The 18,452-nt window shown below is 50.8% G+C and overlaps 1 protein-coding gene across 1 annotated transcript in view; it reads left to right on the forward strand.

Moving 5' to 3' along the window:
* LOC119828097 (katanin interacting protein) overlaps positions 1 to 18,452 on the forward strand; it is a 169,014-nt gene that overhangs the window by 138,627 nt on the left and 11,935 nt on the right. Inside the window, 6 exon segments of the mRNA XM_038350156.1 lie at positions 5,697 to 6,260; positions 6,263 to 6,280; positions 6,283 to 6,399; positions 7,332 to 7,540; positions 9,922 to 10,000; positions 15,373 to 15,550. Coding sequence (XP_038206084.1) covers positions 5,697 to 6,260; positions 6,263 to 6,280; positions 6,283 to 6,399; positions 7,332 to 7,540; positions 9,922 to 10,000; positions 15,373 to 15,550 — 1,165 coding nt within the window.

Genomic DNA, 18,452 nt, shown 5'->3' on the forward strand with positions numbered 1-18,452 from the left:
TCTAGATGTCACTTGAGATTTGTGGGCTGTGTTTGGCAGGTCCCTGGCAGAAAGGCATGTACCAGCAGATGGTCGCTGTTCCTGCTCCCCCTTCCCTAGGCTGCATCACCGTACTCTGATTCTGCCTCTTGTTGCTGTGGCCACAGGAACCCCTGTGCTCCCTTAGTGAATCATCTCTATTCACTGTATCAGCGAGTGTCTACATGAGGTGCAGAGCACATCCCTCAGGCTAACCCACCTAACCACCTCTGCCTTCTGCGTCTTTGCTGCTGCCCACCTCTCTCCAGACTCTGAGAATGAATGAGGAGATCAGGAAAACCTGGTGGAACCAAGCCTGGAACCACTACACTCAGGGCACTGAGGCAAGAGCATCACCAGCTCTAGACTGGCCTCTGCTACACAGAAAGACCCTGCCTCAAGAAACACATTGAAATGATCAGGGGTGTGTGGGGGCTGGTAGGTAACATACTCGAGGATCTGAGTTGGATCATCAGGCCCACCTAATCCTAGCTCTGGTGAGGTAGAGGCCGTAGGATCCCTTGTTAGCCAGCCAGTCTAGCCAAATAATGATATGCAGGCTAGTGAGAGACCTTGTTTCAATGGAGGTGGACATTCCCTGAAGATGGTCACCAAGGGTTATCCTCTATCCTCTGAAAGCATGCAAATCTATATATACATGCACCCACATACACACACAATTATACACACACTAAAGGACACAATATAAAGAGAAAGAGAAGCCTTCTGAGTGTAAAAGCCTGGCTCAAGTGACAGACATGCTATGGGGCAAGACAGTGGTGACAAGCAGCTGCAGGGCCTGGATCCATGCATGCTTGCTCTTTGCCAAGGTCTGGTCCAACCTTAATGATTCTGAACCCTCTTGACAGCCCCATCTTACTTAAAACTCACTTTAAAAGTGAAGTTTAAGTAACTCTCCTGGGTTTTCCTTTCTCACAGCCAGTAGGGCTAGTATAGCATTTGTCCATAGTGGATCAGCCATACAGTCCTTGCTTGGAGCCAGTACTCCTGGGGCTGATTAGCATAGCTGCCAGCGCTCACTGAATGGTCAGCCAGGCTCTAAACAGACGAGGAGCTGCAGGGAGTTCTTGGTGACAGGCAACAGTCCAACCATCCAAGTTCAGAGGCCTCGGTCTCACTTTAGTTTCCTGCCAGGCATTTCCCTGCTTGGCTCAGCGACACATTAAAAATCGGGCCCTTGAGATTTAATACTCATTAGCTGGTTTTGCTAATGAGGAAAGTTGTTTAGAAATTGTGTTATTACCCATCACCCAGTGCCAAAGCCTGTATGCCGGGGCCTCCAAGAAGCGTACTGGCTGAATCCAGCAAAATGCTAGTGGAGTGAGTAAGCTCACAGTGGCTTGAGAGCTCCACCCTCACCATGGTGAGTCCACCACTGTCCTCAGCGTGGCTCAGCAGGGAATCAGATTTTACTATTATGCCATCTACATTCTGGAAGCGAGGTTTCTTGGTCCCAGGTAGATAAGGTCCCATCAGCCTTCACTGTGAGCAGTGAAGAGGAGTAGGTGGAGAAGTCGGGGTACTCTGATGCTAAAGGCTACTAGCATCTTCTCCCTGACCCCTTGGTTCTCCTCGCAAGTCCACCAAGCCTCACTTTCTTCACTAGTTTGTTCACAGGCAGCCAAAGGCCTCTCCGGCCTGAGTGACTCAGTGCTGGCTCTGGGCCCTGCAGCCAGTTCCAGAGTCTCAGGGGCCTGATTGGTGGGCTTAGGTCAGGTGTCCAGCCCTTGTCCAATCGGCAACAGCTGAAGCAGGATCACTGGAAGAAAGGCAGCACTTGTATTTGCCCTTGTCCATTCTTGTTTCTCGTGTTAGTAACCATTGATGCAGATGTGAGGGCAGCTTACAAACACTGAGCTGTATAGCTGACGCCACACAGGAGGAGGCTTTGGTGCCTCGGATCCTGTCATGTCATCACCAGGGGTCCTTCTAGATTGCAGAGGAACACTACTGCTTTCTGTGCCCATTTGGGTTTAGGATTGGGGCTGGGGACACGGCTTGATGAGACAGTGTTTGTTTAATGTGTGCAAGGCACTGGGTTTCATCAGGTACCACAAAAAAGGAAAAAGAAACTTCTTGTCTAGCAAATTTAGGATAGGACTGTCAGCAGCGACAGACCAAGCCTTAGCTTAGTCCCAAGCAGTAGACAGAGTATGTTCCCAGCAAACACAGGGAGACACACGGATGTCCAGCTGCCTTCACACCCAAAAGGGCCAGGAGAAAGTCTACACCTCTCCTTTTAGAACCAAGTATGTGACTCAGAGAAGAGTTTGGAAGGCGGACTCAAGAAATGCCAAGTCCCTGCTCCCTGACAGGCACGCCGGCCAAGTTCCTGATGTGTGGTGTTTAATGTCTCCTGGCATGCTTGCAGGCCAGCCCTGCTATTGCTTTCAGTCAGAGGAATTCAGATCACAGGGACCCGTGCTAGAGCTCCTTCTGCCACTTGTCACACCAGCCCCGAGAGGAGATAATGTGGGGACTTCTGGGCTCTTTATTGGAGGCAGATAGGAAGAAGGGGACCAGGCATGAGTGGGAGAACCCACAGGTGACAACCTCCAGGCTGATCCAGGGGACTGGAAGCAAGAAGCTGATGTTGACAGGCCTTCCTGTCCCATCAAATACTTCCTAGGTATTTCTTGCACCTCGCTCTATCTGTGTGTGGCAGTGGGGCACAACAGGGAGTGAGGATGAAGTGGCAGGGGCCATTAGAAGGAAGTGATCAACTGAAGGAAGAGCTCTCCCAGCAGAGGTCACAGAAGGACAGAGCCCCACTGAAGAAGACTCCTGATATGTCCTTGGACAGACATCTGGTGGGGCAAAGCAGAGCGGAGTGGTGTTGAGGGAGATGGATGTAGAACTGAGAAGCCACATCAGAGCCTTGTGGACAGCAGCAAGATTGTTTTTATTCTTGGTATATGAAATAATTTGGCAATGAGAATGGCATGTGACAAACTCTGCTGTAGGCTCATGGCTTAGAGTGTTCAAGTGATTGGACCATATACAGATAGCATGTGGAAGTGTTTGCTGGGACAGAGAGGCCTGTTGACACCAGCTTATTGCCTTTAGTCCCCTCAGATCAGCCTGGAGGCTATCACCTGTGGGTTCTCCTGTGCCTGTCCTGTCCATTTTTTCCTATCTTCCACCAGCAAGGAGCCCAGTTGGTATTGTTGCTAGAATTGAGAGTCCCTTGTAGAAGTGAATCTAAGCTTGGGCAGTGCCCATGTGAGAGCTGGGAGACCCATGGGGGCGGAGAGTGGTGACTGGTTAGAACAAGGCCAGAGGGAACCAAGCATCAAGTGAGTCTCAGGTACTCATAGACTTTGCAAAAAGAGGGTGGCACTACTTTGATAAGAAGCTGTGGGTAGGCTGGGTATGGTGGGCATGCCTGTGCTCCTGAAATTCTGGAGACTGGAGCAGGAAGATCACAAGTTTGAGGCCAACCTGAACTATGTAGTGAGACCCCTCTCCATCTCAGAAAAAGAGAGAAAGGAAGGAAGGAAAGGAAAGAAGGAGAAGGAAGGAGGAAGGAGGGAGGGAGGGAGGGAGGGAGAGAGAGGAGACGAGACGAGAGGAGAGACCCCCTTGAGCGACTGAGAGAGAGAGAGGAGAGAGAGATGAACAGGAGCACGAGAATGAGGAAGGAAGGAAGGAAGAAGGAAGGAAGAAGAAGAAAGAAGAAGAGATAAAAGGAAGGAAGGAAGAAGAAAGAAGAGGAGATGAGAGAGAGGACGACGAGAGTAGAGGAGGAGAGAGAGAGAGAGAGAGAGAGAGAGAGAGAATGAGGAGAGATGAGAGATTTGAGGATAGGAGAGGGCGTGAGAGAGAGAGAGTAGAGAGAAAGAAGAGCATGTCTAGCCTAGCTCTCTGGGTTCAGGAGGATATTAAATCTGAATTGGTATGTCTCCTAAACCACTGGGGCAGGGACTACCAAATGCAAGAGCTTTGCCTGGGATGCCATGCTTGAAGTGAAGACCACAAAAGACTGAGAAGTCACTGTCTCTCATAGAAAGTCACATCAATGCAAGTTCTGAGAACCATAGGTGTCTTGGGCATCCACAGTGCCACAAAAGCCACCAGGGGGCTGCTCTCAGGAATGGGTGGATGCAGGAACTCAGATAAGGCCATCAGGGTGTCTCTGTATCTTTTGGCTCCTGCTCTGAAGTTGGTGTCATTTTTAGGCAGGGTCCTCACAGTCAAATGGGCCCTCACAATTCCACCCTATATCCCATCAGTCTGGCTCAGGCAGGGGAATGACAGCCCCCTTAGCTTCAGTGTGGAGGGCCAACAAGTGGGAGGGTCTCCAGAAAGCTGAGGCTTGTTCCCAAAGAAGGGAGGCTGCGTTTGGAATGGGGTTGAGAGGCCACTATTACAACAGGGAAGTAGCGTGTCTGCACAGAAAAGGCAGGACAGGGCATGATGGGAGGAAGCCACAGGATCTGGCAGCAGAGATTTATGCATGTCTTCAGGCAGAGTGAGCTGCAGGAAGCAGTGTTGGAAGATTCTAGAGAGGAGATAATTGATGGTACCAAGCCCTCTAGAAAGCAGGCACTGCCCAGTATGAAAGCAACATCGAATGGCAGTGCTGCATGCCCCTGCCCACTCAGAATGGTGGGTGATGACCATTGGCTGTGTTTGGGGGCCAGGATGGACCACTGAGTTGTTTACACTGGGCTCCTAGATTCCAAAAGGGGTGTCAGAGCCTCCCTCAGAGGACTGGCTTGTGTCCTCATGCTCAGGACTCGGGCTTTGTTCCATGTGTGGGAGTAGGCAGATTCCTTACCCTTTAATACACTCAGTGAAGGTGACTGCCTTGAATTGCGGTCCTCCGGTCTCCACAGACAAGTGCTGGGATTGCAGATTTAACATCCGTTCTTGAACATCCTTCCTGCTGTTAAATAATGCCTGGTAGTGCTGTCAGAGTCACGTGACTAGGCCAGCCTTCAGTGTGGTGCAGCCCACACTGTGACCAGCTCAGACCCTAGGGCGATGATGTTTCCTTGGCTATGTAAGTTTCAAAGTGAGATGACTTCTGGTAGCGTTCCCAACACTGAAGTGGCCTTCCTGGGTCAGCTGACAGACAACTTCAAAAAGAATGGGTTTATTAGGGCTCACAGTTTCAAAGCCTTCAGGCCTGAAGTATTTGGCCATGTTGCTTTGGGCCTGTTGTGAGGCAGCATGTGTTGGTGGCAGCATGTGGTGACGGAAGCTGCTCGCCTCTGGTAACTGGAAAGCAAAGAAAAAAAGAACGGAGACCATCATCCAGAGTCCCTTTCAGGTACATGGCCCTGCCTCCTAACGGCTCCACCCCCTCCCTGTAGGGCTGCAGTGTGGAGGACAAGCCTTCAAGATTAGAACATTCAAGATTCTAACTCAGCCCTTCTCCTGACTCGTATACTAACTGTACTAGAAAGTTCAAAGCCTATTAAAAATACCTGTGCTTTCTGAAATGAGAGTCTAGAGTCCAAGGCCAACACTGAAGGTCATGTGGGACTGGAAGCCGTGCCCCACCCTTACCACTCTTGAAGCCTTGGCCCAGAGCTGTCACAAGGGCCTCTCAGGCCATGGGACAGCCAGGGCAGCTGAGAGCCATTGCAGGAGGCAGTTTTTAGGGTGTGACACTAATGGGGTGCTACCCACTCCTGTGTTCTCTCTTTCAGAGGACACCCAGGCCACCAGGACACTGTCTTGGTTGCAGTTGTGCGGTGAGAAAGAACATGCACTGCACGCATCCTGGGACTCCCTCACTGCCTTCGACCGTGCCCACCGGGGCCGCATCTCCGCCCTGGAGCCACAGGGGGACATCCTAGATGAGTTCCTGAAGCAGCAGAGGAGCAGCCGGTGTGAGGAGCACCCAGGCCCTTGCAGGAAGGAGGAGCCGGAACCCTCCATAGAGACAGATGATGACAGTGAATTTAAGATCCCAGTCCTCCCTTATGGACAGCACTTGGTCATTGACATCAAGTCCACATGGGGAGACAGACACTATGTTGGCCTCAATGGCATAGAGATATTCAGCTCCACAGGGGAGCCAGTACAGATTTCCAGCATTACAGCAGACCCCCCTGACATCAATATTTTACCAGCTTACGGGAAAGACCCACGTGTAGTCTCCAACCTCATAGATGGAGTGAACAGGACCCAGGATGACATGCACGTCTGGCTGGCCCCCTTCACACCAGGCATGACCCACTCCATCTCCATCGAGTTCACGCACCCTTGCCAAGTGCCCTGATTAGGATTTGGATTACAATAAGTCTCGAATACACTCCTTCCGTGGTGTGAAGGACATCACTATGCTGTTGGATACTCAGTGCATCTTTGATGGAGAAATTGCCAAAGCCTCAGGAACCCTGATGGGAGGTACAGTATATCTGTGGGGATGTTCCAGAAGTCCTTGTTTTGCTGGTCACTGAGGCATGAAGGGGAAACTCATGAGCTAGCCCAGGACAGATAAAGTCCTCTTCATAGACATGGTGACCTCTGATCTCCAGCGTGGGTGGGCCAGAGCTGGCCTCCTAACACCAGGTGTCTGTCTGGGGACCAGGATCCTGAACCTGAGAAGGGACTTTTCTGCAAGTCAGAGTCATGAACTGTAGCATCTTTCCTGCCTTAAGGCAAAGTGGTGGGGTATTTGGGAAGGCCATGGGCTTCCCAGCTCTTATGGAACCTAGCTCCCAAGGTTGGGAGCATAATTCTTATACCTTGTAGGGGAAGTGCTTCATAAAAGGGCCTGCAGGAAGCCAGGCTAAGCAGTGTATCCCTGCAATCCCAGCACTAGGGTTATGCACAGATGACAAAATCACCCTGAGACTACCCACCTTCCCCATACACGCTGTTTGAAATCCCACTTCCCATAGGCTCCAGCCCATGTGGATTATAGACTGAGTTCAAGGGCACTCTGGGTTTCTTAGCAAGACTGTCTCAAGATTTAAAGCAAGGGGACTCTGTGACTCTGTGACGATAGGTCATTGTAGATCTCTTGCGTAGCATGTACAAGTCCCTGGGGTCCATGCCCAGCATTGCAGAAACAGGCTCTGGGATCTGGGTTGGACATCTAGTGCCTCTCACACATTTGGTGACAGATGACAAAGATTCTCATTCCATGAGGTCCCAACAGTAGATGAGTGTGGCGCTCAGCTTGGTGAAATGCAGGGACTGAGCTGTTGGCTCACACCGGGAACTGTCAGCTGCTTGTGATCACGTAGTGTGTGGGACACCAGAACATGTTCTGGATAGCAGATCACTGGGGCCTAGGCCAGCTCAACCTTCTCTCTTCTTGGTGATGTGCCCAGCCCCTGAGCACTTTGGAGACACCATCCTTTTCACCATGGATGAGGACATCTTGGAGGCCATATTCTGCTTGGATGAGACATTTGACATGGATGCTGAGAGCCTGTGTGGCTTTCAGCCAGAAGAGGCCCTGAAGAGGCCCAGCACTGCCGACAGCGACGGTCAGGACGAGCGGCCTTTCACACAGGCTGGCTTGGGTGCCCAGGACCAGGTAGGGCTAGAGTGGGGCTGGGGAGTACCCCTAAATGGATCCCTTTTGTTGTTCTGGGCAAGGTCTCACCATGCAGCACAGTCTGGCCTTGAACTTCCTGTCTTCCTGCCTCAGCTTCCCAAGTGCTAGGATAGCTCCTGAGTGGATTGCTGCTCCTAACTCAGAGCAGGGAGGTAAAGTAAAGCACATGTCCTTTACCCTGCTGGGGTCGCTGCCTTGACAGTCCCCATTTTTCTATTTCACTTTCTATTCAGCATTTCATATTTCACTCTCTAATTATTTATTATTTTTTTAAACCAAAGTGAAGTAAGGATTCAAATTTTCATCAAAGCCAGGAATTACAGGCTGGATGTTGGGCTCAGTGCCGTGTGTGTGTGTGTGTGTGTGTGTGTGTGTGTGTGTGTGTGTGCGCGCGCGCATGTGCACACATATGCATGCATGCATGTATAATATTGAGGTTGGCAGCCCTGCAGGCAGATGGGTGTGCTTGGGGTGGCTTCTGATCGCTCACCATTGTGAGTAGAACAGAAACACCTACAGGAGGCAGCTTTGCAGTTAAAACAATGGCCAGAACTGAGCCTGTTAGTACAGGCCTGGAAACCAGCCATCCACAGGCTCAAGGCAAGTCAGTTATAGAATGGATTCCAGACTGGCCTGGCTAGGTTAAAGAACCTCTGTCTCAAAAAGACAAAGAAGGTCCTAGATGTAGTTTGTTGAAGAAGTACTGTCTGGCATGCTTTAGGCCTAGGTTCTACCTCTAGAGCCACTTATAAAGCAGTAAGCATAACTATGGCTGCTGAGCACATGACCTAACCCAAGCTCACTAGTGATAGAGGCTTTGCAAGCCTGACCCCATGATGGCCCTCAAGTAGGGACTGTTGTATTCCTGCTGAGGGCATCGATTGAGTATCTTAACTGAGGGTATACCGTGAAGGTGTCAAAGTCAGAACCTGAGTGTACAATGCCAAAGAAAATGGGCAACAGTGAGCCCTTGTCAGGGTCCACTGATGAAAATGGAGAAGCCCCAGGGTCTCAGGAGAGGGTCTTCTTGTAACGAAGAGAAAGAGGAGTGAGAAGAAGGTGGGACAAGCAGAAGGCCCGGGGAACCAGGTGACCACAGAAGTTGTGAGGGAAGCAGTGGCTGGCACAGCCTGCCTCCCAGTGCAGTGCGGCTGCAGCACAGGGCCAGGCAGGCATGGGGTAAGAGGGCAGTGAGCGGGAGCCTGAGAATGGACCGCAGCTCTGCCCAGACAGCTCATCGCCCACTGCTGCTTGTGCTCCAAGGGAAGCCAGAAATCTGGGTTTATCTCAATTTAAACGTGGCACTTAATTAAAATGTTCCAACCCTTCCCTGGGCCACAAAGCATGGCACAGTGTGTTCTCGACCCATGGGCTCCATGGAGTTGACCTGACGCCCTTTTCTGGCCCAGTTTTTCCAAATGTCAAGGACCAGGGACCTGTTGATAAGGACTTGACCTTCAGGCCAGAGGGTTCTTTGGTTCTAGGAAAGACAGACTTCTTGCTTCCTTTGCCCTACACCATTCCTGTCTGAAGCACTGAAGGCTTCTTTGCCCAGGAGATTAATGTTAAATAAAAGCGATCAATCTTACATGGAGACCTCAAAGCAGGGTGTAGCAGCCCACTGTGACCTATCAGTAGACACAGACTTGTTCCATCTCCCGGTTGCCCCTGGGGATCAACTGGGAACTCTAACAATACAGGGGTCTCAGCTCATCCCTGAGATGCCAATTCTGAACTGCCAAAGTAAGGGACCACTTGCTATGGTTTGAGGCCCCCTTCGTTCCTTTTGCTTCCCTTCCTTCCTCCTTTCAAACCTCTTCTCTCTCTCTATCTCCCTTCTCCCCTTCTCTTCCTTCCTCTCCTCTTCCTGTCTCCCTCCCTTCTTCCATCTTTTTTCTTCCTTTCCTTCCACCTCTCTTCTTCCCCGTCCCTTCCTCTTCCTTATCTTACCTCTCCTTTTCTCCTTCACTGTCCATCCTCCCTTCTCTTCTTCCATCTTTCCTCCTCCTTTCTTTTCCTCCTTCCCTGATTCCTTGTCTCCCTCCTTCCCCAAGTCCCTCCCTCTCCCATCCCCTGCCCTTTTCTTCTGTATTTTCTGCTCTTTGACTCAACACACATAGCAGTCCACAGGAGACTGAGAAAGTCAGAAGGCCCTGGTGTAGCATCACCCTCAACTGCCAGTCAGAACTGTGGTAGAGATGTAGTCCCAGGCTTTAGATACCCACATACCTTGTCATAGGAAGGCAACACACACAAATCCAAGGATTTCCTGGACATGGAGTGGGCAATGAATCTGGTAAAGGAACTGTATGGGTACCACTAAAACACCTTTTCTCTGTTTCTCCCCAACCATCCTGTAGGTACAAGGGCTAGAGCTACAAACCAGTTCCCCTGTCTCTGAAGTCACCACACCGGAGCCAGGCATCTTCTTCGGGCTGTGTGAGTACTGTCCTGGGTCCCTGGCAGGGACCCCTTTGCACTAGCAGAGGGTCACTGTGGCATTTTGTACCCAGGCCACCTATGTGCTCACTGGGGGTATGGACGTAAGCCTGGTGGTCCCAGTCTGCTGCAGGCTCAATAGGTGGAGCTGTTCTGGAACTTAGCCACAGCTCAGCACTTACACAAAGCAAAGCAGGCTGTATGTGTGTATGGGGTGGGGTGGGAAGGCCCGAGGCCAGGTCCTCTGTAATCCATGATTTTAGGCCGATTATGAAGTGTTGGCTAATTTTACAGATTGAAACATGAGGCTGCAGCAGCCTGAGTAGATCTCGCCAGGCTCCTGGCCTCTCCCTTCCTTCCCGACAGTTCCTCTTTCAGTTCACTCACAGCCATGTCAGCCTCATTGTCTAGGGAAGCCCCAAGCCAGGGTCATGGCTGCCTGCAGCCTCTGACCTCCCTGCCTCCCCCAGGGTCCTGCTAACAGGCTCTCCACACGCTTGCTCCCGCTATCTTGCCTCCTGTTCTTCCCTGCCCTCCCCGCTGGTGTGTCACCTGCTTTCAGTTTATCTCTGGAAAACGGGAGCTGAGACCACCCCACTTCTTCAGAAGCAGCCTCACACCTCCAGGTCCCAGTGTGCCCAGCCTACCCAGCCCCTCCCCTTCCACCTTAGTGGATGGCAGATTTTCCTGTCTCCTCTTCTGGCTCCCTGCCTGCTCAGTCCATGTGATCTGAGTATGGGGTCTCTACGGTTGCTCTGATGGAGGACGGCTGGAGCCTTCCATCCCCACACTGAGGAGCAGGCAGGTCTGGGCAGATGTCAAAGGTGGCCGCAGCAGCTAGATGTTCCCAGAAGTTGTGGTGGCTACTGGTGATGTCCTGAGTTAGTGATTGCTTAGTCTTCACGTCCCTATGTCCTCATGTCATAGGTCGCATCTAGGAAGGACATGGGGCAAGGGTCTGGATGGTGCCTAGCGCATATTGCACCTCTTCCTGCTGGCTCTTCTGCAGCCCCTTTCCCCAAATACCTTCCCATTGTCTTCAGTGAGAACCCGCTTCTGTCCCTTGCCCACCCAAAAGGAAAAAATGGTCTCTAAGACAGAAAAAGGTGACTTATTTTGAATCATTACAGCTCTTTCCATTCTAGGTCACTGAATTACTTTGGACTAACAGACTAAAGAGCTATAATTCTTGCACTTGAGAGGCAGGGCAGGAACACCTGAGTTCAAAGCCAGCCTGTATTCTAAGGGGAGATCTTGCCTGAATAAATGAATAAACAAAGAGATACGTAAAGGGCAGGGGTATGGTTCATTTGGCATATAAGCTGGAAGCCCCCGGTGAATTCAGTCCCCAGCACCCACATAAAGTCAGGCATCTCTCCTAATTGGTGTGTGCCAGGGCCCAGTGACACCCAAGGTGTCTTCCACATACACACACACACACACACACACACACACACACACCAGCAATGGAAATTGAACTCAAACTGAATTCAGTAAATCTATTGGTTGATGCACCTAGAAGTTAGGGTCACTAGTTTCTTAGGCAACTGGATGTAGGCAGAGAAATGACACACCATGGAGACTTGCTGTGTCTCCGTTTTTCTACCCTGTTTGCTTCCTGTTCTTCTCCATGGGAGCCGTGCACCAAGGGCTCATGGAAGGGCCATGCACCAGAGCCTTGTAGGAGCTTTGTGCTCACATCCAGCCATTACTAACAATCCCAGCGAAAAAGCCACTTCTATTGCCCAGCAGATATAGCTTCAGAATTAAGTCTCTGAGTTTAGCCTTATATCTCTGGCCTGTCTATAAATCAATTATGTGGTTTACCATGGTGGAGGTAGACAGGAAGGAGATATGCAAACCATGTCTGGCCAAATTTGGGTTTTTGGCTGTCCCTGCAGCCTGGTTAAGAGTGGTCAGCTGCCTAGACAACCTGACTAAGCCATTATTTTCCCTGGAGGAGGAAGGCAAATTAAGGTGCTGCCAGGCAGAAGCCATCACTGTCCTATCTGCCTGCTAATTTATCCCTAAAGACTGTTTACCAATGTCCTTTGCACTGAACCAGCCCAGTCTTTCTCAGAAATGCCATGGCCATGACTGAGGTTGGCCCTGGGGTAGAGCACTGTGACCTCTGATCTTTGTACCCATGTCATTCCCTCCCTCTGGGGCCTGGAGTCCCAGGATTCCTGCATCTCTTCTCTGAAGCCCTCTTCCATCCTCCACATGCTTAGCCACCTGTGCCAATGGAATGCACTTGAATAAAGCAGTCCTGGGGCAGGGAGGAGGGGCAGCAGTGGGCGAAAACGGCCAATCCTTGTTCCTGCTTTGAAAGGGGATATATGACTTGCTAATTTGCAGATGACTCTCATTTGGGAAGTTTTGCAAATATCAGCCACAGTGAATAGGGAAGAAGTCAAGAGGGCCAAAGCATGAGAGAAATAACAAAATTAATTTCCATTTGTATAAATTCTAATTGATGCACCCGAGGAAAATGAATATGGAACATGGATATCAGCTCACAAGAAGAGCTGTTGCATTTAGAGCCCGGGATCAATGGGATCAGGTGCATCTTGCCAGACACAAAGGACTGCAGGCTTGGGAAAGGCTTGTTACCAGGGAGAGGAGGCATTTCTGCCTCTTCCTGTCCTCCCTTCCCAATATACTCCCTCCTTCACCTCCAGGCCTTCTCCATCCCAGACACTCCCCACCCCATCCTGTCATGTGGATCAATCCCTCCTTGTCCTTCTATATTCAAACCATTAGGCTCCATTGCCTCCTAAACAGACCTTGATCCTGTCCCTTGCTGCCCTGTGAACGCCCTTGATGAGGCCACTCTCGGCAGCAAGTGTCTTCCCTGCCTGGCTCCCTTTACAGTCCCGCTGAAGTCCTTCCAAGACCCAGCCCCAGCCTGCACCACTGCTCTGATGCCATATATAGGCCACCAAGGTGCTGCACACTGCAATCCCAGTACTCAGGAAGCCCAGCCTGGAGGATCCGAGGCCATCCTAGACCACAATGGGAGATCTTGTCTCAACAAAGCAAACAGAACAAGTAACCTGTTGTAACTTCCCATTGCTACGTCATGGACATCTCACACGGGGTTAAGCCCTGCCTCCCTTTAGTCTCATACTGGTCTCCTCCCTTGGCCAGCTGCTTTCAGATAGAGGATCTAGTTGTTCTCTCAGTCTAGAATGTTCTTTTAGAAGTATAGCATAGCATACCTCTTCTTGGCATCAGGCTCCAGCCCAGATGCCCCCTCCCCTCCCTAAACACCCTGCTTCTACCCTGGCATGCTCCACCCCATCCCATCATTCGGATTGGGCAGGCAGCGGTGCGTTCAGCTGTGGTACTCAGCATTTGCCAGGTGTCTGTGGCCTGCAGAATGAGCACCACTCACACAGACTCGCTGCCATTTCCCTCATATCTCTAGTTCTAAAACCACAGTTGGCGTACACAAACAGTGAGTATCCGTTCACCATTCACTGTAAATTAGGGGGGAGGCACCCACTGACCACCTACCTACTTTTCCTGTCAATCAGAAACAAAATGTGATTAAGAATCTATTTGTTGGGCACTGCTGTTATAAGCTCTGGGGATAGAACAGTCGGTCCTGGCCTCAGGGAAATCAAGCACATTAATGCAGAATACCTCTTGAGGCTAGGATGAAAGCAAGTGGAACAAGGGCAGGCAGAGTGGGGAGCACTGTCAGAAAATGGCTGAGAGATGACATTTGAACGTGATCAGTAGAAGGAATACATCAGTCAGCCTTTGCGCCTGGACACAGTGCTCTGTGGCCACCAGTCCTCACAATGCTCTGGCTGTTCGCCTCGTCTGAGCACTTCATCTGCTTTCCCTGTGCCTGCCCATGCCTCTGACAGCCAGCACGTGGGCCAGCACCTGCCTGCCTGTGCTGATCCTGGCCAGAGCAACAGGTGACCCAGCCGCCTTGGCAGCAGTGCAGGGCAGAAAGAGGAGACAACCTCCTGAGCACACACCCCACTCTGCTGGCCAAAGCTGATGCTCCTCTGTGGGGAACACGGCAGGGCCCCAGGCTGGAGTGGCAGGCAGCTTGTTTGGCTCCACACCCGGCAGGGCATGCGTGAAAGACAAGCAGTGTGCTCAGTGCTGCTTAGGACCCCTGTCCTCATCAGCCCCCTAGATGTTCAAGCTGACTTTGGCACGGCAGAGAGGAAATTTGAAGGCAGAGTCACAAAAAAGATGCCGGGAAATGACAGAGCATAGGACAATATGTCAAGTTCAGGGAGGTGAGAGGTTGTAGCCTGGCTCCCAGAGTGTTCTACAAATTCGCTGGGCTCATAGATCCTCCCGTAAGAAATGTGGAGCACCTCATGACCCAGGCTTTCTGCCAGCTCCTCCCACCATGCTGTCATTCAGGAATCCAAAGAGCTGAACTTCAGAACTCAGGCAGGAACTAATACAGGCCAACTACCTTCAGGGTCAGAGAGCTTCTGAGCTTGGCCCTGTTTAACTGGGAAAGGTGGAACTCCAGCCAAGCATATGACAGGGTGGCAGGATGTGACCCAGAGAAGGGGACCTTTCTGAGCAATGGAGTGAGTCACCTACCATGCGTGTCCCAGGGCCACAGGAGGTCTCCTAAAATGGTCTCAGGTGAAGCAGGGTGAAAGCCGAGGTAGAAGGATGGGGTCAGCAGCCACTTCCTGTACCCTGAATGCAGTGAGCGCTCATAGGAGGAGTTTGTTTGCATAAAATGTCAGATTCTGGCTGTAGGGCTTCCGGTGTGACAGTCTCATTGAGTTACTTTTAGGCATTTGGCACTGATTCTCTACTATATGCCAGGCACTGTGCCAGTACCTGGGTACATAATAGTCTAGAGAAACAAGTGGGGTCGTTCCCTTAAGGAGTCAGCTACCTGGCAAGTCACATGGGCATTTACTAAGTAGTGTGACCTCCAGAATTTGGTAGAGGAAGTGTGCAGAGACACAACAGGCTGTAAGTGCAGCACTGGCCTGGCGCCTGAAACAAGCACAGTCCAGCGGATGGCATGTACGAAGGCCTTGCGGTGGAAGAAAGGCTTAAGAAAATGAACAGTTGATAGACCATCTGGGTAGAACTAAGAGACCCTGATGCATGAGGAGGCCTGGGGAAGTTGGAAGCCAGGAGAGGCACACCTCACCGTGAAATAGCGTGGGGCTAACGGGACAAAGCATGATGTGAGGTGGCCCAGCCACATGTGGGTTTCCTGCCTGCAGTATGTCCTGAGTAGGCCGTGGTCTGGGCCTGAGGACCCCTGAGAGAGAAGGTTTATGAGGGGAGAGTGGAGAGGCTGAGTGACAGCTCACTCCTGGCTTCAGAGCTTCTGGTGGTAACTGGCTGCTTTCCTTCCCTCACAGGCCTCCGACTAAACTTCACAGCCTCCTGGGGGGACCTGTACTACATGGGGCTCACTGGCCTGGAAGTAGTGGGCAAGGATGGCCAGGCGCTGCCCATCTACCCACACCAGCTCTCTGCCTCTCCTAGAGACTTAAATGACCTGCCGGAGTACACAGACGACTCGCGGACCCTAGACAAGTGAGTAGCAGAAGCGTAACTGTGGTGGTCAGGGTCAAGGGTCAAGCTCTGTATCCCAGGCATTGGGCACACAGCAGACACTGCCTGGGAAGGCATGTAGCCAAAAGAAGTAGAGGTGACCCTTTCCACAGGTGATCCCTGTTGAGGGGTGGCCAGGTTGCAAAGTCAGACTGGTGTATCCGCAGGTGCTGCGTGCTGTGGTAGCACACTGGCATCAGCTAGCGCCTTGCTCAGCCACAGTCCCTTGGCCCTGGTGTGACCCGCTCTGCTTTTGCACATGCCTGCCCTAGGCCTCTCCCCTCTGTAAACTGGAAAGTGAAAACAGAGTCTCTGCGGGCCACCATGTCTTCTCTGCTTTCTCCACTTCCCAGAGAGCATGCCCAGAGCGAATGGACAACTTTTTATAGTATTTATCCACAGATACCTGCCACTCAGAGACTGGCACTTGGCCTCCTGCTCTGGACAGCTGTCATAGTTAGGGTTTCTGTTGCTGCAAAGAAACACCATAACCAAAAGCAAGTTGGGGAGGAAAGGGTTTTTCCAGCTTACACTTCCAAATTGCTGTTCATCATCAAAGGAAGTCAGGGCAGGAGCCTGAAGGCGGGAGCTGATGCAGAGGCATAGATGGGTGCTGCTTACTGGCTTGCTTCCCCTGGCCTGCTCAGCCTGCTTTCTTTCTTTCTTTCTTTTTTTTTTTTTTTTTTTTTTGGTTTTTTTCGAGACAGGGTTTCTCTGCAGCTTTAGAGCCTATCCTGGAGCTAGCTCTTGTAGACCAGGCTGGCCTCGAACTCACAGAGATCCGCCTGCCTCTGCCTCCCGAGTGCTAGGATTAAAGGCGTGCGCCACCACCGCCCGGCTCAGCCTGCTTTCTTATAGAGCTCAGGACCACCAGTTCAGGAATGGCATCCCAAACAATGGACTGGGCCCTCCCCCATTGATCACTAATTGAGAAAATGTCTTACGACTATCTCATGGGGGTACTTCCTCAACTGAGGCTCCTTCCTCTCTGAGGGATCTAGCTTGTGTCAGGTTGACACACAAAACCAGCCAGTATAACAGCTATGTGAATAATTCAGAGTCAAGGAGAATTTAAGGGATGGGAGTTTAGATCTCTGTTCTGCTTTAAGTTCCCAAACCTCACAACTGTCACAGTGAGGACAACTTAACCAGCAGTGCAAGTGCCATTTTGGAGCATTCTGTGCCAGTCACTGGGCTGTCAGTAGATTGCAGATGTCCATCCATGAAAGCCACAGACACAGGCTAAGAATCATTATTGTTATCTCTGTGTATAAAGGAGGAAGCTGAAGTCAGAAAGCAGTCACAGATTCCCAGCCTGGTTAAGTCGAGTCAGGATTTGAACATGAGTCACGGGATACTCCAGCCTGGCACTTAACTGCTGAGTTGGGCATCTCCTGTGCCTGAGTTTCTTCATCCATAGAACTGTGACAATGATCCCCATGATTACAGGTTGGGAATAGGGTGATCACACTGCACCCCCTTGTCCTGGCTGTGTCCTCTTGTCTCTTTAATATGGCTCTTTACTGTGGCCTTCAGCCCCTCCTGCCACCCTGGTCTGTAGATCCTGAGCCTACCAGCTGCTCCCAGCCACCTGCCCATTGCGCCCGTCCGGTCATCCACTCGCCACCCTCAGAAACCCTGACAGCCTCCTGTCCAACCCCAGCCGCAGTCTCAGTCCTGAAAGACTTCTGTGCGTATCTCTAAACAGGAAGCACTTGAAAAGGCAAACACGCTCTCGATGTCCTTGTCACACCTAAGTCTGTGAGTAGTGGTGCCTGAGCCACTAGACAGCCATCCTGTAGCTTGTGTGCTTGAGCTAAGGCCCAGGTAGCCATGCATGCCATTGGCTGAAAAGCCCTCGAGCTTCGGAGACTTCTTGTTCTCATTTCCTTCCTTCGCTTTATTTCTTAGGTTAGAATGCAAAGCAACGGGTGTCATTAAGGCAACTCCATACACACATCATTACACTTGTTCCCAGCCATCCCCGCCCCCCACCCCCCTCTCTTCACCCTCCCTAGCTTCCTTTCTTCTCCCAGCCAAGCGCTTCTGCTGCCCTATTTCAAGTGTTCCATTATGCCTCTTTCTCCATCTTAAGATCTTTCCCTTCCCTCCAGCTATTCCCTTTCTAGTTTTTTAATATAAATGCACCCCCATATCTAATTTGAGGTTTAGGCTCCATATTTGAGGAAACACACAGCATTTGTCTTAGTCTGGCTTGTTTCAGCATTCCCAGCTGTGTCTGTTTTCCTGCATGCACCATGATGGTTGCATTTTTCTTTATGGATGCACAAATTACATCGCACGTATGCACCATGTTACTTTACCTATTCATCTGTGTGGACATCCGGACTCAGTCTGTTTCCTGCCTGTGTGTTCTGCAGTAGTAAATACGAATGTACAAGTACTTGGTATGCCGACCTTCAGTCCTTTGGGTATGTACCCAGGAGACTTAGAGCTGGGTCAAATAGATCTATTTTCGGGGTTTGGGGACACCTCCATAATGATTTCTATGACTCCTAATAGCAGGAATGGGGTCCTCTTTCCATACATTCTCCCCAGCATTGGTTGTCATTTGTTTTTTTGGTGGGGTGAGATGGATTCTCAGGAGAGTTTTCTGTGATCATTAGGGATGTTGAATGATTTTTCAAATATTTGTTGGCCCTTTGTCTCTCTTCTCTTGAGAATTGTCTACTCATTTCATAAGTTCATTTATTGTTTGGATGGCTTGTGTTTAGGGTGTTTAACCTCTGTAGTTATTTATGTATATTGATATTAATCCTATATGAAATTAACGTAGCTAATAAACACTTTTCCCATTCTAAAGGCTCTCTTCACTCTGAAGGGGTGCACACCCCTGTGGTATTGTGTTTTTTTTTTTGTTTTG

Source organism: Arvicola amphibius, chromosome 1 (genome assembly GCF_903992535.2).
Source record: "Arvicola amphibius chromosome 1, mArvAmp1.2, whole genome shotgun sequence".
Lineage (NCBI taxonomy): Eukaryota > Metazoa > Chordata > Mammalia > Rodentia > Cricetidae > Arvicola > Arvicola amphibius.